The sequence below is a fragment of the Zootoca vivipara genome, chromosome 9, assembly GCF_965207765.1.
Source record: "Zootoca vivipara chromosome 9, rZooViv2.hap1.1, whole genome shotgun sequence".
Lineage (NCBI taxonomy): Eukaryota > Metazoa > Chordata > Lepidosauria > Squamata > Lacertidae > Zootoca > Zootoca vivipara.
The window spans coordinates 36,547,866-36,572,740 of record NC_142592.1 but is presented as its reverse complement, the minus strand read 5'-3'; the positions used below and the strand labels follow the sequence as shown (position 1 = coordinate 36,572,740).

Below are 24,875 nucleotides of genomic sequence, written 5' to 3'. Positions count from 1 at the left end.
CAATTCTTCCAAGAGTGACTAGTCTTGTGCTTCAAGAAACCAGGTAATAATGGACCCATGGGTACAAAACCTGACTCTGCTCAAGCGTAATTAACATGCAAAGCATGAAAGCAGTGTGCTTTAGCAACTGTTGCTAGAGTTACAGAGTTTGCTGCATCGATAACGATAACGTCCTGGTTTCCTTTTAGCATAATCCTTTCAACTGTGATGAGAGAGCAGTAGCAGTAGAATGCTGTAAAGCCTGAGAGCAATTATATATAGGGTTCTCTAAACAGGTTGTGAGTCCGTTAAATCCTGGGCAAGGGAGGGTGTCAAACCTGCATGCCCGTCAGAATTGCAAATCATGTTATTGTTTGTACCTTGTTGTTGTTGTTGTTGTTGTTGTTGTTGTTGTTGTTGTTGTTGTTGTTGTTGTAAAAGCTTCTGTTCCTCTTCTTCCATGCCAGAAGAAAACTATGTTTCCAATGATCCAGAAATCCTCTGACTGTGTTCAAAGCCCATGTGAATTTTCTATACTGTATAACATATTTTTTAAAAAGATTTCTTGGTTTATAAATGTGTAATGTCTCTTTTTTCAAGTTACATTTTCTACAGATCAGTTTCATTTGTTGAGACATTAGTGTTAACATTAGGAAGAAAAGGGGAAAAGAGCTGGAGGGGGCATGGAGAGTGGGGGTGGGGTCAGATGGCAATGCTTCTATTCAACTTAGTGTATGTTTGGGGTTTTGTGTCAGCGTCGCTTGTGTGGGTTCTCTTTACTATTTGCTTGTGTTCCTTTGGTGGTGAGAGAGGTTGGGGTTGGCCCTAGGGTGCGGTTGCTTTGTGATTGGCTGTGGTGAACTTTGTTTTCGTGTGTGAGTTGGGTGTGTGTGTGTTTTTGATTCAGGTTAGCCATATTGATTTGTATGCTGCTGGTGGATTCTCGTCATTGTCTTGTTGGGCTGTGATGTGATAAAGGGGAGCCATAGCGGGGTGAAGGCGTCTTCTTCTATTTGTCCCCATGTCAGTTTCACTTTATTGGTTAGTTTTTCTAATAAGGCTGTTTCCCATACTATTTGATACCATTGTTCCATGCTTACTCCTGACAGGTCTCTCCAGTGTCTGGCTGCTGAGATAGGTGGGTTATGAGCTCTTTATGATGTGAGTGGGAATTATTAAAAGATGTTTAGTAGGGCCAGTTCTGGGGTGACTTCTAATACTTGCTTAGCTATTTTGCATATTTCTTGTATGATTGTTGTCCAGAAAAGTTGGATTTGGGGGCATTCCCACCACATGTGGAAGTATGTGCCTGTGGAGGTGCATCCTCTCTAGCACTTTGGTGAGGTTCCTGGGCATATTAGTGCTAGTTTCCTGTGAATTTAACTGTGAAAACCCTCAGTGTAGTAGTTAATGCAAGCTGTTTCTACTACTGCTAAGGATAATCGCTTAGAGGGATGGCTGAGCTGTGGCCTCCCCAGATGTTGTTGGCCAGCTCCCACCAACCCCAGCCACCTTATGGCCAATGGCGAGAGAGAATGGGAATTGGGGACCAGCAATATCTGGAGGGCCACAGGTTAGCCACCCCAGTTTAGAATAGTGTTGTAAGGAAGGCTGGAGAAACTTTTTTGTATGAAGCTGACCCACACAGGGTCAATTGAGGGGCCACAGCCAATGGTGGATGGGGCCAGATCAGAGGGTAGGCAAATATTTTTTTGTGCCACCCCAGCCCTGCCCTCTCTGTCCTGCACACATATATATGAAGTGGAAATGCTTTCCAAAAGGTTAGTCCAGTACACTGGTCTCAGTCCCCAGTTGTAAGGTAAGCTATTATTTTCTTCATAGTACCAATAAGGGGAAGAGCCCAGGCTGAGAGATAGTGGCTTGACAAGGCCATTCTAGAGCTCAGCTGAGATTCAAATTCCACTGGTAATTCATACTTCTTTACCACTATACTGCATAATTTCTTTGGTACTTACAGAACAGCACCCCTAACAGATTACACTTAATTTGTTGACAGCTCAAATATACATTCCCATGGTGTTCAAACAAGATTGACAGATGAGAAACAAGACCCCAAGGCCAAACTGGCTTACTGATTACATATTTGGGAAGCAGATACTCTTACATAATTATCACCAGGATAAAATTAAAAATTTGACTGGAGCAGAAATTACTTCAAGTGGTGCAGCACTGCTTTATAGTGAATCAAAAATAAATACTTGATGGTGTGTTTCTTGGAACTGCAGGCAGGAAATTGGGCTGACAGGCATAACCCACACAGAGTCAACTGCATGGCTGCAAAATATTTCTGATTGAAAATATTTAGTCAAACTTTTTTGCAGCATTTTTTTTTAATCTACAGAAATTGCCTAGGCATTACTATAGAAATCTAACATCTCCAATCTAAAATATACAGTATATATTTTTATTGCTGGATTTATTTATCACAATAGAAAGCCTGTGGTGGAGGGGAAGAACACTTTCCAGTGCTTTAGTTTTTCACAGAAAACTTTCCATTTCTTAAGTTTATTAGCAACACTGAATGGCAACCAACTGCAAATAAAGTATTAGACAAGCTTAGCAGTTTCTGTATAGTAGAGACAGACAAAGCAAGCATGCAAAATTTGATCACACCCTAGGAGAGGGGTAGGAAACCTCTGGCCCATGGCCAATATGGGCCCATCAGGGGGTCCAGTTTGGCCCACAAGGCCATTCCCTCCAAATGATGCCCAATAGCCAATCAGCTGGTATCACTGGTGACATCAACTGAAGAGCAAAACCTTATTGGAAAACCTGCACCATGCTGATCCATTCAACCTCTGAAAAGCATGAGGCAGGTTTTCAAAAAAAAGACCAGGTCTGCTTTCCTTGCTGCATGTACAGCAAACCTGAAAGCAGGCCTGGTTTTCCTCTTCATTGCTATATGACAGAATAGGGTGCCTAAACCAGCTGTTGTCTGTTTTAGGCTTCTGCTCTGACAGAGGCTGCTCCATCACACTGCAATGAAGAAACATGTGCTTGCCTCACCGCTCAGTCCACATTCCTCTGCCATCAGATGGGAGAATGGGGACTGACTCAAAGCAGGTTTCTCCCACCCTTTTAAAGATTACTCTGGCAGTAATCTTTAAAAGGGTGGAAGATACTGCTGCAGAGAGAATGTTCAATCCCCACTCTCCCTTGCTTAAATGTGATAACAGGGACTGCAGGGATCTTTACCTGGCTTCACCTTGCAGGCCAATTTTGACAGGTGGGTGGGGCAACCCACCTGTAAAGTCATGTGACATTATAGTGGCATCTTTTGATTGACATGTGGGTTACCCCACCCACCTGTCAAAATTGGCCTGCAAGGTGAAGCCAGGTAAAGATCTGGCTTCCAGAGCCACAAAGGTTCTCCACTGCTGGCTCTAGGACAGCTCCAGTTAACCTCCTCCATCTGTGTATGGAACTGAACTACCATATTTACTCGAAGCTAATGTGCCATCAAATCTAATGCGCACCCTAATTTTCGCAACGGAATTTGACCAAAAAAGGTGCTCATAACATTCGAGTAAATACAGTACATAGCAACATGCCCTCCCACTAGAGGTCAAAGAGAACAACAATTACCAGACCTTTAGAAGGCATCTCAAGGCAGCCCTGTTTAGGGAAGCTTTTAATGTTTGATGGATTTCTGTATTTTAGAATTTCTGTTTTGTTGGAAGCCGCCCAGAGTGGCTGGGGGAACCCGGCCAGATGGGCGGGGTATAAATAATAAATTATTATTATTATTATTATTATTATTATTATTACATTCATTTCATTTATTAAATATACCACTCTTCATCTGTAGATCTCAGGGCAGTTCACAATATAAAAACACAAAGAATATGTTAAAAACAAGACCAATAAACAAAAAACCAAAAAACCCTCCCCCCCTCCCACAAACACATTATACACGAACTGGGCACATCTGGGCACACCACAGGACTTAGAATTTGAGAAACAACCTTCAACCATACAGAGAAACACCCACATTAGCACTAATCAGGCACCAGACTAAAACCATTATTTTCAACCATGCCTTTTAATGGATATTTTGAGCCTCAACAAATCCAAAACATTTCAAAAATATTGGCCATTCTATATTGCTGCTCTCTTTATAAATGTATTACAGTAGACCCTCCGGATATGAACTTAATTCATCCCAGGGGTCCGTACTTACCCTGAAAATTCGGTATCCGGAGGTGCCACGCGGTTCAATAGAGCACTTCTGCGCACACACACACGACAAAACCTGGAAGTATACACTTCCGGGTTTGCCGTGTTCGTAACTTGAAATTACGTTACCCGAAGGTAACGTAACCTGAGGTACCACTGTAATAGGATTTTAGGATTTCATTTTATGCTTTTGTAGATAGTAAAGCAGAAAGGTGGTCCATAAAATTGAATAAATCTGGAATGAAACAGCTCTCCGACGCAGTCACCTGAGCCCCAGGAACATTTATATGAGAAACAACAACTTTCTTTGCCCTTCCTACTGCATGGACCTTTCAAGTTGCCACAGAGTGTTGTTACAGGGATATAACTCTGCTTCTATTATACTGACAATATGAATCAACAGGAAGCTGTCTTCCTGGCTGGATGGAACTAAATTCTATTCCAGAAGAAGCTGTGTGACAGCTTCCAAAACAGAGCTCTCTTTGCCCGTGTTAATCTTCACAGGGTTTGAAGTGACCTCCAGCAAGTGTGAGTGAATATCAAGTCTCTGTCCTAAGACACGGCCATTTACATTTAGCACACCCCCTAGTACCTGCTAGCACTTCAAGCAGGTTTTCCCACTGATGATCTAGCTCAGAGCCTAGGACATTTCTCCTAACGTCTCACAGATTCTGAAGACAACCATGGATGGGGAATTAGAGGCATGCTGGCAAATCCTGCTTTCTCTGAAGTATTGTTTTCCCCTTCTTTATAGTCCTCCTTGAGTTCAACAGTGAAGTTCTGAAGTGGCAAGGCTTCTGTACTTGTATACCACTTCAGACCTTCATCCTTATGGTAGACAGCCATAAGAAAGGGGGGAAAGCATTACGTTGGAAGGCAAAATGTGTCCCTACTCTCTTTCCTCATGTGATTGTATTTACATCAGTAAACTGAATGCCTGAAGAAGGCTAAGTAATGTATACAGTGGTACCTCGGTTTTCAAATGTAATCCATTCCGGAAGACCATTCAAGTTCTGAAACGTTTGAAAACCAAAAACTCAAAAGCCGACAGCTAGGCCTCAGGATCTTGCACTCAGCATGTTCGACTTCTGAGGCATGCCCGAAAACCAAAGCATTTACTTCTGGGTTTATGGCGTTCGAAAACCGAAATGTTCATCAACAGAGACGTTAGAAAACCAAGGTACCATTTTAGTAGCTTTTGGCACATACAGGTGAAACACACAAAAATAGAATATCGTCGAAAAGTTCATTTATTTCAGTAATTCAACTTAAAAGGTGAAACCAATAGAGGAGATAGACTCATGACATGCAAAGCGAGATATGTCAAGCCTTTATTTGTCGTAATTGTGATGATTATGGCATACAGCTGAAGAAAACCCCAAATTCACAATCTCAGAAAATTAGAATGTTAAATGCAATATAACACCTCAGCAGTGTCATAGGCTGATAGCATCCATGCCACACTGCATTGAGGCAGTAATTGCTGCAAAAGGGGCCCAAACCAAGTACTGAGTACATAGGCAGGCTTCTACTTTTCAGAGGTCCAATATTGTTCTATTCGCAATCCTTGTTTTATTGATTTCATTTAATATTCTAATTTTCTGAGATTGTGAATTTGGGGTTTTCTTCAGCTGTACACCATAATCATCACAATTACAACAAATAAAGGCTTGACATATCTTGCTTTGCATGTCATGAGTCTATCTCCTATATTGGTTTCACCTTTTAAGTTGAATTACTGAAATAAATGAACTTTTCGACGATATTCTAATTTTTTTGAGTTTCACCTGTAAGCTCCTACAAGCGGATGCTTATTTCTGTCAGCCCTTCTACTTTATAAACAAAACGTTGACAGCTGCAGTTGTTAGTACAATGGATAAGAAATGGTTGCAGCCGCTGGGTGTCAGCTGTGTGGAAGAGGAGCCTCCAGATATCACTGACAGGAAATGTGAGGCTGGAAATGAGGCAAGGAGTGTTTAGACTTGGCACCGCACTACATGGGCGTACCCAGCATGGGGCAGGGGGGGCAGCTGCCCTCCCCTAGAAGCAGGACAACTGGAGAGGACAGGCAGGGGCGCTGCCTGCTGTGCTCCGCCTCAGCCTGCTTGGCTGAAGCGAAATGGCAGCAGCAGCGAAGCTGCCTCCGTTGAAAAAAACCTGGACCTGGACCTGGGCTAACTTCAGCCCACACTCCTTCAAGTCACAGTGAGCACAGCACAGAAAGTGCTGCCCCACAATGCTCTGCGGCACCTCATCTGCATACATGCAAATGAAGTGCCGCTGCCATTAAAGGAGCGGGCGAGGCAGGAGTGCAAGCGCGGGTGGCTCCGTGTGCTGCCTTGCAAACGGCCCCCTTTTCTCTGGGGGGGTGCACGTTGACCATGCCTCCTGGGGGGATCCTGGCCACGTCATTGCCAGCTAGACAATTGGGTGGCTGGGGGGCGTGGCTGGTGTGCCCCCCTAGCTTTGATCCTGGGTATGCCCATGCCGCACTACACAGGTGCATGGCAGCTCATTGGTTGGGAGCATTCCATGAAGCGCTGCCTCTGTCACTGTGCATTTCCTAATGCAAGGATGGGAACTTGTGGCTCTCCATCATCATCATCATCATCATGTTTGTTTATACCCTGCCCATCTGGCTCAGTTTCCCACACATAGGATGCTGGACTAAATCATCCCTGACCACTGGGGCTGATGAAAATGGAGCAAAGGCTGTGGGAGCTCCTCTGGCCCAATTGCTGCCCAATGGCAGCCGCTTCTTCCTACCTGTAGTGCTACCTCATGAGTGCCTACTTCAGCTGCATGCTTATATCCATTTCAAAAGGGACTGAAGCACACCAAATGTTTTCCGGTTTGCAGTTGTGCGAACATGTTGGATTCAATTTCATACAGAGGATGCTTTTGAGCCTCCAGTCACACTAGGGGTTCACTGGAACATCTGCTGGATCACAGAAGAATCCACTTCTCCTGACTTCAAACCAGTACACAGGCTCTCCACGGTAGCTTTGTTCCCAAAGCGCTGCCTCCATAAAATGAATGCGCTCACAATCTGTGACTGGATATTGTATGAGTGATTGACTTTACAACGATAAATGTCATTTTGCGTCAATCCCAGGGACAATACAATGCACTCCCATTCAGGTCCAAGTCTCCTAGCAAGCTTGTTGATCTGCTGATCTGTTGGTGGAATCTTCAAAGCGTCTCGAGAAATTCCAGGTATCTCATCATCTAGGATAAAAGAAAATGTACATTACTATGAAAAATTGTTACAACTTTTAATGCCATATTGTTATTGGGGAACAGTCAGCTAGTGATCAACCCCACATCAAAGCAGCACAATAGTAATAATAAAAATACAACTCCTACGTTATTGTCAAAAGTTTCCATTTTCTTTTCTTTTTAGGAAGAGTATAGATGGATTTGCAAGGCTTAGCAGATAATTTGGATGGTTCAGAACAGATTGTATAAGCATATTACAAAGTTCTTTTTAGATGGAAAAGGCAGGTACTATTACAACCTTTTTAAAAATAAAATAAAATACAGCATTCAGTTATTCAGATAATAAGAACTATCCAACACAAACAGTAAGAACTTGAAAAGAGATCTTCTGACAAAAACATAGTCTGTGGGATTGAGTCTTCTATTTTTTTTAAAAAAAACTTTTTATTGGGCTTTATAAACAGGATCATAGGAATAATAAGTGATATAAATAATACTGATTCTCATGCCATTTGTACATCACAAAAATAGCCTAATGAATCTGCAGTAATATCTACGACATATATTCATTATTAGTGGTCCATGTACACGTTCTTGGTTCACGGAGTGGTTTAAATAATAACAATAACAAAGGGGAAACAGGATAGAACATAGTTAACATATAACATTCAAGATCACCTGCTAAAACACCTAATCATGAGCCCTTATGGTTGTGCTTAGATTAATTATGAGTAATAGTCATTTTTTCCTTTTATATTACCAGTGAAACAATATATAGTGTTGGTATATTTACAAATGCGGGAGAAGGGTTGAAAGCAAAGATAGTAATTTATGTTTATATCAACCAGATTGAGCCAAATGCTGGTGGCGGGGCTTGTTCGTTTTCTGGAATACAGTTGTACCTTGGATCCCGAACGCCTTAATACTCGGACGTTTTGGCTCCTGAACGCCGCAAACCCGGAAGTGAGTGTTCCGGTTTGGAATGTTCTTTGGAACCTGAACATCCAATGGGGCTTCAGCGGCTTCAGATTGGCTGCAGGAGCTTCCTGCAGCCAATCAGAAGCTGCGCTTTGGTTTCTGAACGTTTTGGAAGTCGAACAGATTCCATTCGAATGCCGAGGTACGATTGTACTGGCATATGTTATAAAATGTAACCACACCGGGGTAAAGGAATCTTTCTTTATCTTTCCACCTATCAACTGTAGCTTATTTGTTAATGTCTGAAGGAGAGCTGTTTCCTAAACTGTTCTGTCTATCATTGTGCCAGAAAGGTCTTTCTAGTGTACAGTTATATTACGTCTCGCTGCTTGTAATAAATGGCTTATTAATTATTTATTATGTAAATCAAGATTGTTGCATTGAAATATATTTAATAAAGCTAACTCTGGTTTGACTTCCAATTGTTGTTTTGTTATTTTTATTCATTTCTTGGAATACTGAATTCCAGAAAGGCTGCAGACCAGTCTCCCACAGTCTGGACTACAACCCTCACCATCCCTGACCATTGGCTATATGGTGCATAATTAATATAGAATTTGTTCCCACAAGTTGGGGTGCTGGTTACTAGCCTACATGTCTTTAAAAAAAGATCAGCACCACTCTACATACATTTTGCTATTAATGGTATGAGGAGATACAATGTCTAATGGAACCTTCAAGCTCAAGAGGGATTGTGGCTTTTTCAGAGGCATGTGGCTGCAGATGCAAACAAGATGATGGATTAGGTAGATCTTTTTGGTCCAATTCAGATTGTCTTAAAATTCTAAAATGTACACATTTCAAAGAAATAAGCTCTTGCTTGAAAGGTGAACGTACTGGATGTTAAAAATAAGTGTTCTACTTTTTTGCAATAGTAAGGTAAAGGTAAAGGGACCCCTGACCATTAGGTCCAGTCTTGACCGAATCTGGGGTTGTGGCGCTCATCTCGCGTTATTAGCCGAGGGAGCCGGCGTACAGCTTATAGGGCATGTGGCCAGCATAACAAAGCCACTTCTGGCGAACCAGAGCAGCGCACGGAAACGCCGTTTACCTTCCCGCTGTAGCGGTACCTATTTATCTACTTGCACTTTGACGTGCTTTTGAACTGCTAGGTTGGTAGGAGTTGGGACCAAGAACGGGAGCTCACTCCGTCGCGGGGATTCGAATCGCCAACCTTCTGATCAGCAAGCCCTAGGCTCTGTGGTTTAATCCACAGCGCCACCCGCGTCCTATTTTGCAATAATAGATTGCCCGTTAAGGGAACCATTACTGTTAGTTGCTTCCTTTTGAACTAGATGACATCATGCAAAGATCTCATCATCTCTTTGTGGTGGATATAACAGATAAGACTCTTCCCACAAGCAATATTTCACTATCACATGCAGAAGTGTGTGTGTGTGAGAGGGGGGGGAGGGAGGGAGGGAGGAATAATAATCACAACTATCTTAAAGCAGTTTATCCTTACTCCCTTCAAGATACCATCAGAATAGCAATTTAACATTTTGCTAGCGTTCTTTAAGTAATCAATCATTACTATAACTGAGAAAGCCAAACGATTTAGTTTTCCATGCTAAGTAATGTATAGCTATGCTCTTTTCATTTTTACTTGACTGGAAATATAATGAAGCTGTCAGGCAGACAAAAGAAAATCTATATAGGAAAGGAACACAATATTGTAGAAGGCCTGAAAGGTATGATATTACGTCCAATTCAGAAACTACAGCTTCTTGTACTGGTTGCAATCATCACATTGTATGAAGGAGGCATTACCACACAGCTGTTCAGTGAAGTCACTCTCCAAACCGCTGTATGCTCTACCATAGCCTTCCCCAACCTGTTTCCCTCCAGATGTTTTACATTACAACTCCCATGAGAACCAGATGGCATAAATAAGAGTACTTGGCTTGGACCTTGGAGTTCTGGATTCAGATGGGTGGCTTTGGCTATGATAGCTTCAAGTCAGAGGCAATGATCATAAAGCACTCTGCTGATGCAATAAAGGGGTCTTTCTACATACAGGGGTTATCATCATCAGATAGATGAGAAATGGTTGTATGAATTGTCTTCCTGATACAGCTGCAAATTTGAGAGGTTGGTTTTTGGGTTCTAACCTCACTGACACCCAAAAACTGGTGCACACTTCGTGGCAACGGTGACACATCCTACCATGGTGAAATAAACAAACTAAAGCACTGAAGGTTCAGTTGACTGAGCCTTCTAGCCTGACAAATTAGATAAAGTAGAATAAACTTGTGGTAGCATAAATAATAGTAGCGGCCAGTAGGTGTGCTAGTGGTGGCCATCTGACCTTCTGCATTGCTGTTGCACACTGGGATGAAGAGGGGATTAGCTCCACTGTTGCATTTGTACCATGTCATCCTCGCCACCTCCTCACTGCTTCCCCTTCTCCATCTCAGTCTGTTGCAGTGACCTGGGCAACAGGAGGTCAGAGGTGTGTGCTGACAACCCACCACACTGCCTGCTACTGGTAAACAGTGCCCAGCTATACCCAGCTTTGCCATTCAGACAAGCAGTAGCTTGGCATGGAAGTAGCAGTGAATGTGCCCTGTTAGAAACTGGCATATTTTAATAGATAAGTGATTTTTCAGAGGGCTGTATGATGGGAAATAAATGTGATGATCTTAAGGAGCTCCAGAATGTTTGCCCTGTGTTAAGGAATATTGATGGGAACAGAGCTGAGAGAGAGGAAACAGTGTGATAAATTTAGTTAAGCTATTTCTGATTGGAGGAAATGCTTTTGCCCATCTCTCAGCATTTTCTTCTAGTTCCCTGTTTGTGATCAAGACAGGATTTCAATGCACAGCGGATATACGCGAATAAGCAGGTCACTGCAGAGGTTATGCTTGTACTGAAGCAACAATTTCTTCATGGAGCACAGCGGGAAGGTCTCCAGTGATTCCTAAAAGGCCATATGTTCCTCGAAGCACTGCAGCTATAGCAACCGCTCGCCACTTGCTTTGTTTCCAGGAAAGCACTGCTCAGCGCTGGTTTTGCTCAAGCCTTTTTATTAGATTATAAACTCCTCAAGATAGGAATTCCACACTTTGCTACGGCATCACCGTGGCTTCTTCTTCTACAGTTCCATATGGCAAATGCCACTTTAAAATCGTGGGAACTAGGCAAACGAAGTGTTTTGTGATTTGTTGAGGAACAATTAAGATAATAATACAAGGGCAATTAATTTAGAAAAAAATGTTATGTGGATGTATACTGGAGATGCGTAAAAAATACAAAGCATATTTCAAGAGTGGTAAATACACGTATCTAATCATTCTGTACACAACAAATGGATTTTGGCTTTAAAAGAGGATTAGACAAATCGGTGGTGAATAACGCTATCCGTGGCTACTAGCCACCAAATTAAACGGCTTTAAAATGGAATTAGAGAAGGATAAGTCTACTGGTCATCATTTTTATAGGCTACCTCTAGGAACAGAGGCAGTATGTCTTTGAATACCAGTTGCTGAGAATCTCAGGGTAGTGTGCTGTTGCTCTCGGTTCCTCCTTGTGAGCATCCCAAAGGCATCTGGCTGGCCACTGTGAGAACAGGATGCTGGACCCTTGGCCTGGTTCAGCAGGCTCTTTTTATGTTCTATCTGAAGAAGTGTGCATGCACACGAAAGCTCATACCTATGACAAACGTAGGTAAAGGTAAAGGGACCCCTGACCATTAGGTCCAGTCGTGACCGACTCTGGGGTTGCGCGCTCATCTCGCATTATTGGCTGAGGGAGCCGGCATACAGCTTCCAGGTCATGTGGCCAGCATGACTACGCCGCTTCTGGCAAACCAGAGCAGCACACGGAAACGCTGTTTACCTTCCCGCTGTAGTGAGCGGTACCTATTTATCTACTTGCACTTTGACGTGCTTTCGAACTGCTAGGTTGGCAGGAGCTGGGACCGAGCAATGGGAGCTCACCCCGTCGCAGGGATTCGAACCGCCAACCTTCTGATCAGCAAGACCTAGGCTCTGTGGTTTAACCCACAGCGCCACCTGCGTCCTTATGACAAACTTAGTTGGTCTCTAAGGTGCTACTGGAAGGAATTTTTTTTATTTTTTATGTTCTATGTTATATATATATTCAGTAAAGTGAGATTATATACATACTGTATATTCCTGCGTATAAGACTACTTTTTAACCCAGGAAAATCTTCTCAAAAGTTGGGGGTTGTCTTATATGCCGGGTCGTATTTTTTATACGGCGAGTATATCCCAAACTCTACATTTTAACTGAAAAAAATGGGGGTCGTCTTATACGCCCAGTCGTCTTATACGCCAGAATATACGGTATACATATACGTGTGTATGTGTGTGTGTGTGTGTATAATTTTTACGTTGTAATGCCTTAAGAGAGGTGTAAACAAAAGATTGTTCCACAGTCATGTCCACAGTCCCAACAGAAATAATAACTAAATAATTGCTTTATTATTTAAGTATACTTAATTCTATTTTTACAATACAACTGTATGGTCACTAATGCAGTTTTTCCTCTAACAAAGGAGATAAACTCCTCCAGGGAGGAGAGAATTCAACAGCCCGCAAGTCCAACATGCAATGGATACGTGTAGCCATGAAAGGTTAAAAGCATTCATCTCCCTCAGCAAGAAATTCAAAATCACCCACTGAATTAAGTGATAAATCTGCCCTGAATGCTAGAGTGGCTGCTGCTGGGAGTGTGAAATGCTAAAACTGCAAGATCGTCTTCGTAACAAACGCAGAAAGGAAGAACAGGGGGTGCTTTAGGAGTTGATCACATAATACGACTTACAAGAGTAAGTATATACTGACTGGAAAATATGGCAAGGAGCATTATTTTTTAAGTCACCCACGTTAAAGTTTTAATACAAAGAACAGGTTTCATTTTGTGCCCCAAGTCAACCCCACGAGAAATTATGGCCGTAAACAACAGCTGAAAGATTAGGAAATGAGGTGATTTAATGCTAGGTGCCCTTGACAGCACAAACAAAGGCACAAGGCCAAAATCTGTGTAACACACTGGTAAAGATTCGCAGATTCATACTGAAATAGCCTTTAAAACAAGTATTCTCCAATTTGTCCTCTTTGAAACAGATGCTCGTTTCATCAAGCCAACACAGGTAAAAACGGTAACATTTTCAGTACAATTTGAATATTTCAACAGCCACAACAGGAAACACATAAATAACCAAAGGTGCTGATTCACTCGACTTCATGGAAACCAAGAACTCCTAAAAGGACAGGGATGGTAGATGTTTTCCTACTGATCTAACCAGAGATTTTATTCAAGCAGAAGGGCAAAGGGAGAAGCTGAAAATACTATACCGGTATTAGCGGGGGCATGGCTGCACAGAGCTCCTGAAGACTGCTAGCACCAACTGCACTACAGTACCTGGTTAGTCCCTGTGTCACTGCTGCCATGATTAGGGGAAATTGGGGGTGTCCAGCATGACAACCAAGGAGGCCACGCAGGGCCTTCAGCCCCTCCCCACAACTTCAATCTTGCTGGGACCGAGAGCGCCCCACTGACAACCTAGTGGAGCTCCGGGGCCCGGAGGCCTCCGGAGCCAAACACAAAAACCAAGGAAAACAGGAGGCAAGGCAGAGCCACCCCCACCCCCAGCCAAGCACCAACTTACCACCACTGTTGCGGCAACCACTGAAACCACCATCGCCAAGAAAGAGGGGTAGGAGTGTACCGGGAGGGCCGGGGACACCGCAAGGAATCACACAGCCTAGCCCAGGCCTGACCCTGAGCCTACCTCCCTGACGGCTAGTGCGAAGAGCAGGCCAGGGCCCAGGGGGGAACCGCACACCAGAGACCAGCCCAGGAAAAAACAAATGCAGCGCAGGCTCTCCCCTGCTGGAATTTATTTATTTATTTATTATTTTCTTTGGAGAACTGTAATGGCGTCTGTAAGGGGGTGGGCTTGCAGGGAACAGCCACCCCCCCCATCAAATCCAGCTCTTCTAATGGCTCGGACAACAGCGGAAGGACGGGAGACAGGAAGGAGGAAGTGAGCGGAGTGGGCCGGGACTCAGGCAGCATATAAGAGCCCTACCTGCAGCCTGTGATATCAGCAAGGAAGGAGGGGCCAGCAGAGAGTTCCAGCGGGGAAACAGCAGAGGGGTGTCCTTTCAAATTTACCCCGGAACTAAGGCGATCAGCGGCTCGCAAACACGGGGGGGGGGGAGATTTGGGGTCTCCAAACTACTCTGCTGGGGGAGGAGCCGAAAAGTGCCATTGGGAGAATCTGATAGTACTGAGTAGACATGTTTTCATGAAGCTCTTGCCTTGTAAATAGCTTTCACAATAAAAGCACTAAAGACAAGATGGTTTGGAGTGTCGTTGCTCGAGGGTAGCCAGCAACCACCCTGACAGTGCCCACGCAAGAGGCCTGAACCATTGAAGACTGTTGCCTTAGCCCTAACCCATGGACCCGGCATCCCGTGGGCCCCACAGTGAAATAAAAACTGCCTGTAAGTCAAAATTACCATCTCCACTCCAGAAAAGAAAAACCAGATGCAGCTAAAACAAACAGAGCAACTCCAAATGGAAAACACACGTCTAAAAAATAAATTAGCTGATATGGATAGCTGCCAAGAAAGAAAAAGCATGGAAGTGAGAATTAAACTAGCAGACCTTGAAGATCACAGTAGACGCTGCAATATCCGCTTCCGCAATTTCCCCAAGAAAATGGAAGACAAGAACCCGGCCGATCTCATTGTAAAGGTAAAGGTAAAGGTAAAGGGACCCCTGACCATTAGGTCCAGTCGTGACCGACTCTGGGGTTGCGCACTCATCTCGCATTATTGGCCGAGGGAGCCGGCATACAGCTTCCAGGTCATGTGGCCAGCATGTCAAAGCCGCTTCTGGCAAACCAGAACAGCACATGGAAACGCCGTTTACCTTCCCGCTGTAGCGGTTCCTATTTATCTACTTGCATTTTGACGTGCTTTCGAACTGCTAGGTTGGCAGGAGCTGGGACCAAGCAACGGGAGCTCACCCCGTCACAGGGATTCGAACCGCCGACCTTCTGATCAGCAAGCCCTAGGCTCAGTGGTTTAACCCAGCGCCACCTGGGTCCCTGGCGCTGGGGGAAATGGAAAGAAGAAAATGGAAGACAAGAACCCGGCCGATCTCATTGTATGCTGGCTAAAAACCACAATCCCAAACCTGAAACTCAAAGTAGACAATCTGGACAGGGCACACAGAGCTCTAAGATCCATGCCAAAAGCCAACGCCCCTTCATGAGACATAATCATGTGCTCCACCTGCTTCAAAAAGAAAGAAGAAATATGGAACAACCTCAGAAACTCAACCAACCTCCGATATGGAGAAAACCCCATCCTGGCCTTTCAGGATTTATCTCAGGAGACCCTTAACTGAAGAAAAAAAACCTACGCCCATGTATCCCAATGTCTTCAACAAGCAGGAATGAGCCTTGGAACCCTAAATGTAGCCATTCCCCCTTTGTGTAGGCAGGCAAACAAACTGAGAAGTCTTCAGTTAACCATAGTTTTCTGCTACATCAAGGCTTCCAAACAAGCCACATTATGAAACCATGGTTTCAAGCTGTTCTGAAGTTGTTAACCATAGCGTCACAGTTTATAAATAAGGAGAAATTAAGTTTAACTGGTTCATTTCATGGCTTTGCAAAAGGAGGAACAAAGTGGCTGACTGTGGGGTCATAAGGCTTGTTCAAATATTAGCTTAATAAACTGAAATATGATAGTCTGAATGCAGTCTTTATGGTAAACAGTGAAGCTCTCATGGTAATCTCACTCCTTTTTCTCTCTTTGCAAAACCTGTCAAGTACAGTGGTGCCTCGCTTAACAAATGCCCTGCTTAACAAAATTTCTGCTTAACGAAAGGTTTTTTTCTAGCGGAGGTTGCCTCGCTAGACGAATTCGTTTTACGAAACATTCGTCTAGCGAATCGCGGTTTCCCATAGGAATGCATTGAAATTCAATTAATGCGTTCCTATGGGCAAAAAAAAAAATTCAAAAAAAAATTCAATGCATTCCTATGGGATTCACTAGACGAATTTTTCGTTATAAGAAAAGACCCGTGGAACGAATTAAATTCGTCTAGCGAGGCACCACTGTATCATCTATAGGATGCTTGCAAAACAATCAACTAGACCGGGCAAAATTCTTATTACAGCAATTTCTAAAGAAGAAAATTTCCACAGGCAACATCACAACAACTGAGGTCATGGATCTGGGATTTCTGCTACAGCTGTTTGCTCTTACAATCATAAAAATAATTGCCATTTACGAGAGGCGGTTATATAATGCAGTTAAGCTCAGAGATTATAGTAAAACAGTTACAGTTATTTTTAGTTCCAATTACAGCCAATGCTGCTTTGTTACAGAAAAACACTCATCAGAACATCTAGCTTAGCATACATCTAGTTCAGCTTTTCAATCCATGAGCGGCAAGGCAGATGTCCCTGGGAGGCTCATCAGCAGGGCATATATGCAGTTATCCCTCTACTACAACATGTTCCAAATATCTGTCAAACTGGCTGTTGCCTGGAGAAGTTTGCAATGGGGCCAAGGTCAAGGGTTGGCTCTTGCAAAGACCCACACTCCAGCTGGGGGACCCTGGAGACCTATGAAGGAGAAGGAGCAACCTCCGCTTATCTTGCTCTCTCCTTGCAAATATAGGTTGGGCTCAGAGGAAGAGAACGAGTGAAGGGGCAGTGACTATAAAGTGGTACCTCTGGTTACGAACTTAATTCGTTCTGGAGGTCCGTTCTTAATCTGAAAGCGTTCTTATCCTGAGGCGCTCTTTTGCTAATAGAGTCTCCCGCTGCGTGCGCGCCTCTGGCACGTGATTTCTGTTTGCATCTTGGGGCAAAGTTTGCAACCAGGAGCAGCTACTTCCGGGTTAGCAGAGCTTGTAACCTGAAGCGTTTGTAATCAGAAGCATTCGTAACCAGAGGTACCACTGTAGTAGAAAGGTAGACCTATTTAGGGAGGAATGATGCTCAGATTCTCAGCGCCAGCGTGGCATACTGGTTAGTGTGTTCAACAAGGATCTGAGAAACCAGGGTTCAAATCCCCACTCAGCCATGGAAGACACGGGGTGACTGTGGGCCAATCACCATTTCTCAGCCTAACCTCACATTCACAGGATAAAAAGAGGAGGGGGAAACCCACATATGACACCTTAATCTAGTTGGAGGAAAGGTGGGATAGAATAATAATAAAAAAATAAAAAATAAAGTAGCAAGCCCAAAGAACAGCCAAAACCTGGAGCGAGCCCTGAAAGGAACCTCTGTCTTTCTTTCAGAACTGAAATCAAGTCAGTGTAAAACCATCTAACCACACTCAGTACACCTGGCCTGAATGACAGCTCCCCTGAGACGAAAGTTGAAGGTTGAAAGATGATCCCACTCTCACAGCTAAGTATATTTCTAGTCATTTGGAGCTTTTCAGTCAAGACAAGTTCAATTACTTTCGCTGTTTCCTCCCCTTTTAATCTACTTGGCTGTTAGATTTCTGTTCCACCTTTCACTCCAAAAGGATGTTTAGGGAATAAACACACGAGACTTACCTGGGAGCTATAGACTGCTTACTAATCATGGGTTTTCAACTTGAGCCTATATTGTAGCGATTTGCAAACAGTTGATGTGGACACGCAGATGGGCCTGCAGATAGGGATCTTGTGAAATATTCTGCCAGGGTACGGAAGGGTGGGTGCTGGTAAGAATGCCACAAGATCAAAGTGGGATTCACTTCCAGGTCAAGGGTAAAAAACAACAACATCAAAAATCAAAAGGCGAGTCCTGAAAAGAGACATAAATTAAACTCCAAAGGCCAGGCAACATAAGAGAGTAAATAAATACAATGATTCCCCTGAATTCATGCCATTCCTTGTCCACGCAGCACCCCCTCCAAAAATGTTTACTGGTTCTGGAATCTTTGTATGCTTATTCTGTAGGCAGATACAGTGGTACCTTGGTTCTCAAATGCCATAAACCTGGAAGTAACTGTTCTGGATTTCAAATGATTTTCAGAAGCCAAACATCTGATGAGGCTGTCGGCTATTGTTTCTGGGGCACCTGTACCAGAATGTGCTTCTGGAATGGATTAAGTTTGGTGTTTTTGTTTTTGCTATTTATTTTGCATTTTTGTTTTTGAGGCTTTTTCGGTTAATTTGTTTATGTGACTGAGTGGAACCCAGTTCAGCTACTGATTGATTGATTGTGTGACTGTGGAAATGGATAAAAAGCTCCCCATCCAAACAATGATTATCATCATTCAGGTAAGAAAAAAATTAATTTTTATTTTTATCATCTACAATACTGTCTTATTTATTTTACAGTACACTACATTGATTATTGCTTTCATTTTATGGATCAATGGTCTAGTTAGATAGTAAAATTCATGTTAAATTGCTGTTTTAGGCAATGTTTGTGTTTAAAAGTCTGGAACCGATTAATCCGTTTTGCATTACTTTCTATGGGAAAGCGTCCCTTGGTTTTAGAACGCTTTGGTTTTGGAATGGACTTCCAGAACGGATTAAGTTTGAGAACCAAGGTACCACTGTACAGTGATAAACCTTTGAGGTCAGTACCAGCCTTGTTACAAAATTGAGTTCTAGGAATTGCTAAAGTAGTAAGTAAAAACAGGCTGATTGAGTCGACACAGCGGTTTATAAAAAGATAAAACACTGAAATCAAGAAAGAAAAAATTACAACCCTACTTTAAAACATACAAAAGTTAAAATACCAAAACAGATATATATTACCTCAGCTTTCTAATTACCTGGATAGGCTTGTCTAAACAGGAATGTTTTAAGCAGGCGCTGAAAAGTGTGTAAGTGAAGTCGCCTGCTTGATCTCAAGAGGCAGGCAGTTCCACAGTGCAGGGGCTGCTGCACGGAATGACTGAGTTCTCACAAATGCAGAACAGGTGTTGTGTGGCACCTGTAGTTGTGCCAATTCCACCAACCCAATCAGTTGCGTGAGCACAAATGAGGGGAGGTGATCTTGTAGGTAAACTGGTCCCGATGCACTTAAGAGGTCTTAATGGACAGTTCAGCATCCTTGAAAATCTTTGATTTTTGAAAAAAATAAAAATAAAACCTAACAACTTTCTTTCAGACTGATCCTTGCAATCTCAGAGGCCATGTTCCATTTCAGGATATCTGGCTTGTCAACCATTTGTATTTTGTTTATGCAGTGCTGGTATGTCGGGTTCATATCCTCCCTCCCACCCATCACATGAAAACAGGTTCCTGCTATGAAAATACTCTCGTGGAGCTCTAGCTCTCAAGCAAAACAATACTAGGGAATGCAAACCGCAGTCCAAAATAAACCTACTGTAAACCTAGTATAGTATTGACCACTTATAAATAATTAACCAGCACATGGATGGGGTTCCCACAGGGACTCAAAACACAAGCATGAAAAGAAACTGCAAATCCACAAAGTGAATAATAGAGTTTAAGAAACTCTCGACTCCACAGCTGATACACCCTGACCCCACAAATGAGATAAATTATGGCCTATAAATGCAAGCCCCATTATTCAGGCACAGAGACAGGTGTTTTTTCAGTTGCGAGTGAAAAACCCATTGTGATGCATGGGGAAGCAATTGCCACATCACAGGTACCTCAGAGAGAATGGTAAGGAAAGCAAGAAAAATAGATACACAAGTCCTTTATGGGCCTTCTGTAGTTGCTTCCTTGTACAGAAAAGCCTTAAGTTTACACACCTTCCCAGTGTGTGTCACTGTCCAATAGGAGACAAGAAGCTACATGCAGGTGTGTGCAAGGAAAAGCATGCTTGTGGGAGAGAAGGGGCACGGCGTTATTTAAATCATTGTTAGAGTTCTCAATGCCCTGCTGTATGGGGTGCAAGTGTACACATTATAAAAATAAGACTTATTTCAATTTGCTGCAAATACAGTGCATGACAGAGGCACACCATAAGCAACAAATATATATATACATTGGTAGAACACACAGCAGCAATGTACAGTACTTTGTCCAATTTACTGCCACTGGCTAGTGAGGTAGAAAGAGCAATCATGTAGGAAAGGCGATATAGAAAAAGAAATGCAGGGGTGTCTAGCGGCTTTAGGATACTAATTAAGTCCCTCGAAGACCATGCTGTTCTTAAAGTCTGCACTACGTGACCTAAGACTACGTTCTTCACCAGCAGCAATTAGGTACTGTTGTACGCTAATTCACAGAAACATAGCCTGCATTCCACAGGATGTTCCATAGGAAAGGAAGGGTTTTGCAAAGCAAAAAGAAATAAAAGGACCATGGTATCCCTGAGAATAAGAAACACTTGAGAGAAGTTTGGTACAGCTATTGTACCAAACAAGAGCTGTTCTAGCAATCAGTACCAAAATGTTTTATATTATCTTATGCCTGAACTTTGTAGAGTTTGTGTTGACCAATAAAATGAAAGCTACTGTCCTGTACACTACTTACAAGTACTGTACAGTGGTACCTCTACTTACGAATTTTACGAATGTTTCTACTTACGAATGGAGCTCTGTCCGCCATCTTGGATATGGTTTAGATAGGATTTTTTCTACTTACAAATTTTTAGATAGGATTTTTTCTACTTACGAATTTTTTCTCCCAATGCATTCCTATGGGATTCAACTTACAATTTTTTTCTACTTACAAATGTGCGTTTGGAACGCATTAAATTCGTAAGTAGAGGTACCACTGTAAGCTCTTTTAAATTCAGTTGAACTTCCTGCTGAATAAATGTGTACAGGATTGGGCTGCAAACACAAATAAGCATGCTTCCATGCGCCTTTGGAAACTTAATACAACTACTTTAGTTATACAACCACTATATTTACAACTTTGAAGCAGTTTCTTCTGACAAGTTGAGGCAGGCTTAACAAATACATGCATGTCTGTCAAGCAGCAAATAATTTTCTTGCTCCACCTTCATGTCAGTTTGACAGATTTTATGTAATAAATGGGGCCTATAATACTAAAAACAAATACAACACTCTAAATCATGCAAATACTAAAAACGGAGTGTACAAATTTTACTGACAAAACATCCAATGAAAATTTTAATATGTAATGGAAAAAGCTAATCAGAAAAATAATCTATAAGCATAGAAAACATCCTGGTTGAGACTTTAAGGTTTACTGGCCTACACGGATTATTAATTTTTACTATTAATTCTGTTTGAAATACTGTATTTTACAGCTGTTTTAACACAGCAATTCACCACAGGGGATCGAAGACTGCACATTTCCAAGACCAAACTAAATTTTGACCAATATACATATAAACCAACATACTGATTCATGTTGTCTCACAATGCATAATCTCTGGAGACCATTAAATATAAAAATTCTCTGTCACCACATAAAACTGATTTGTGCTAGTTCTACAAGCAGCTTTCTAATGCAACTTATTTTTATTCATTTTTCAAATACCAAACAATGCAACACAACACGTAATTATTGAAATGGGGAGTGCATCGCACAGTTCTACTGAAGTAGTTACACTTATCATGTCTATCTTTTAAAAATGTTCCCCCAAAGGTTTCCATGAGAATCCAGAGGTCCGTACCAATGTTCCTTAGTTGCTGCTTAAGCAATAAAAGTTGACAAAACAGCATAGAATTTGTCCATATCTTAGATTTTCCTAGAGCCTTGAAGTTGGTTGGTCAACTGCCATAAGGTCAGCATCCAAAGTTCTCCTGAATTTGGCTATTGTGCACCTTGCCAAAGACATCAGATAAGTTATGAGTTTTTATTTTACCCAAATCCCAATGGTCAGAATCAAAAAAACAGAGATAAGGGCAAATTTTGGATTTGGAAGAATAACCTGGCAGGTTATGTTTCCCTCCATGAAAGACCCACAACCAAAATTGTTGAACTAAAGGGCAATTCCATAGCACCAAACTGTGGCTTAATATTACAGTATTTGCAAACCAAATACCCAGGCCCTTGCAGAGCCAGGCAGAGGCCCGGGCCAAGTAGATAATGTGGCCCCCCCTTTCCCCCCCTGGGGATCACTGAAGTCTTATAAATAAGTAAGTATATAAATAATTTTTACAAAAGTTATGCTGACAAATAAGTTATGCTGACTATATATTTTTTGAGGGGAAATGAATGGATTCCTATGCAGCACAAATAACCCAGAGATGCATTTTAAATAAAACCACACATGTACTCATATACAGTGGGACTTCGACTTCCGAATGCCTCAACTTCCGAAGGTTTCGACTTACGAAGTTGGCAAACCCGGAAGTATTTTCGCCGCACGCGCACGGCGTGCACGTTCTGCGCCTGTGCAGAAGCGGCGTGCACGGTCTGCGCAAAGCGCAAAATCGCGCTTCGCGCATGCGCAAACTGAACGCTTCAACATCCAAAGGTTTTGACTTACGAAAAGAGCCGTGGAATGGATCTCCTTCGTAAGTCGAGGTACCACTGTATTAAAAAAAAAAACCAGGCAGGCCCCACAAATAACGCAGAGATGCAGTTTAAATAAAAGGATACATTCTACTCATGTAAAAACACGCTGATTCCCGGACCGTCCGCAGGCCGGATTTAGGAAAGCGATCCGGCCGGATCCGGCCCCCGGGCCTTAGTTTGCCTACCCATGATCTAGAGCAGGCATCCCCAAACTTCGGCCCTCCAGATGTTTTGGACTACAATCCCCAACATCCCTGACCACTGGTCCTGTTAGCTAGGGACCATGGGAGTTGTAGGCCAAAACATCTGGAGGACCGCAGTTTGGGGATGCCTGATCTAGAGTCATTTAAGCCCTGGCTTGTGATACCATTTGCATTGCCAGATCCTAGCAGCTTGCCCTTTGAGATTTCAACCTGGAAGTGAGTTTCCGCAGCTTTCCGAAGACCTTATCGCCTTCCGAAGCCAAGCCCTGATCTCCCCCGGACCTGCGGAGGCTCTGCGATGGGCCTGTAGGCCGCAATCGGCCTCTGAAGCCTTGCAGCCTCCCAGAGGCAAGCCCCGACTTCCGCCTGACCTGCGGAGGCTCCGCGATGGGCCTGTAGGCTGCGATCGGCCTCCGAAGCCTTGCAGCCTCCTAGAGGCAAGCCCCGACTTCCCCCAGACCTGCGGAGGCTCCACGATGGGCCTGTAGGCTGCGATCGACCTCTGAAGCCTTGTAGCCTCCCAGAGGCAAGCCCCGACTTCCCCCAGACCTGCGGAGGCTCAGCGATGGGCCTGTAGGCTATGGGAGGCCTCCGAAGCCTTGCAGCCTCCCAGAGGCAAGCCCCAACCTCCCCCGGGCCTGCAGAGGCTCTGCGATCGGCCTACAGGCCGTGGGAGGCCTCCAAGGCCTTTACAACTATCCGGAGCCAGCCCCCGGCATCCTCAGGATGCCCAACAGGTCGCATCCCAGCCCCAGAATTAGGTAAGAAGCACTTACCTAACGAAGACCAAGAGCAGTATAGCTGCTAAGAAAACAAAGATGAAGCCCTTCACGAACCTTTGCCCCACCCCCAGCTATAGAAAGATGGGTGGCAACCAGCCAGGTAAGCCCACCTACCCTGGGGTGGTGGGGGAGTGGAAATTTTTGGGATTCTGCAAGGGATTTTGGGATTTGTTTACATGAGTCTGCCCTGTGCCTTTGTCTCTGGGGTTCAGGAGCTAATCAAGAAAGGAAGCTAAGCTGGTACAGTAGGCTGGGATAAGACAAGTGAGCCTGACCAGGGCCCCCTTTGGAATCGGAGGCCCGGGCCAAAGGGCCCATATGGCCCACCCTCTGTTTGGGCCTGCAAATACCAACCATAACAAAGGAAGTTCCACTCACCACTGTCCATAATTAAAGTAGGTGATAACAAGTTCTGGAAAGCAGGGCAATCGATTGGCAGCGGAAAGAGAGGAGGAGGAGGAGGATGTGGGTGAGTTTATTAGTGTGTTAATACTACACTCCACTTTACAGCCTGAGATCAGATTCAAGGTGTCGCCGAAAGCTTCACTTCTGCCTAGATTTTAATTTGATTAAGAAATTTCAGATAACTCCCACAATGCCAGGATCACAATCTTTTTCTAACCAGTGTTTTATTTCACCTTTATCCAAAACTTGCCTTTATCAAGTCACTCTACACAGCAAGCAGGGAAAGGGGGCCAAGAAGGGCTATATACGTCATTTGGTGGGTTTGTTTGTGTTTTGAAAAGCAGATTATTTCAAGCATGAGACTTTGAGTCGTCTGTGCAAATCTAAGTGCTTCACAGTTCTCCAGCACTCTCGATTTCCTAGAGATGGGATTCTGAGAAAGAGGGGGAGGCGGCAGAGGGAGTTCTAGCATTAAAAACACAAGGGTTTTGTAAACCAAAGAGGAGAGCTTGGAAAGCCTTGCCCTTTTACAGTTTCCTGCCTTCTTGGAAATCTCTCACTGTTAAACACGCTGGATTACACGAGCAGTTCAGTAGCTGCAGAAGAATTTTATTTTTCATTAAACAAGCATGAAGGTGTTCTTTTTAAAATCCATGTTTACCATGATTCTGAAAACCTGTATTTGCCCACCCTCCAA

At 43.3% G+C, this 24,875-nt stretch overlaps 1 protein-coding gene across 1 annotated transcript in view; it reads right to left on the bottom strand.

The window, feature by feature from the left end:
* Window positions 1-4,023: 4,023 nt before the first annotated feature.
* CRADD (CARD and death domain containing adaptor protein) overlaps window positions 4,024-24,875 on the bottom strand; it is a 40,780-nt gene continuing 19,928 nt past the window's right edge. Inside the window, exon 3 of the mRNA XM_035128116.3 lies at window positions 4,024-7,404. Within this exon, the coding sequence (XP_034984007.1) occupies window positions 7,103-7,404 (302 nt within the window). The 3' untranslated portion in view covers window positions 4,024-7,102. The remainder of the gene's footprint in view (window positions 7,405-24,875) is intronic.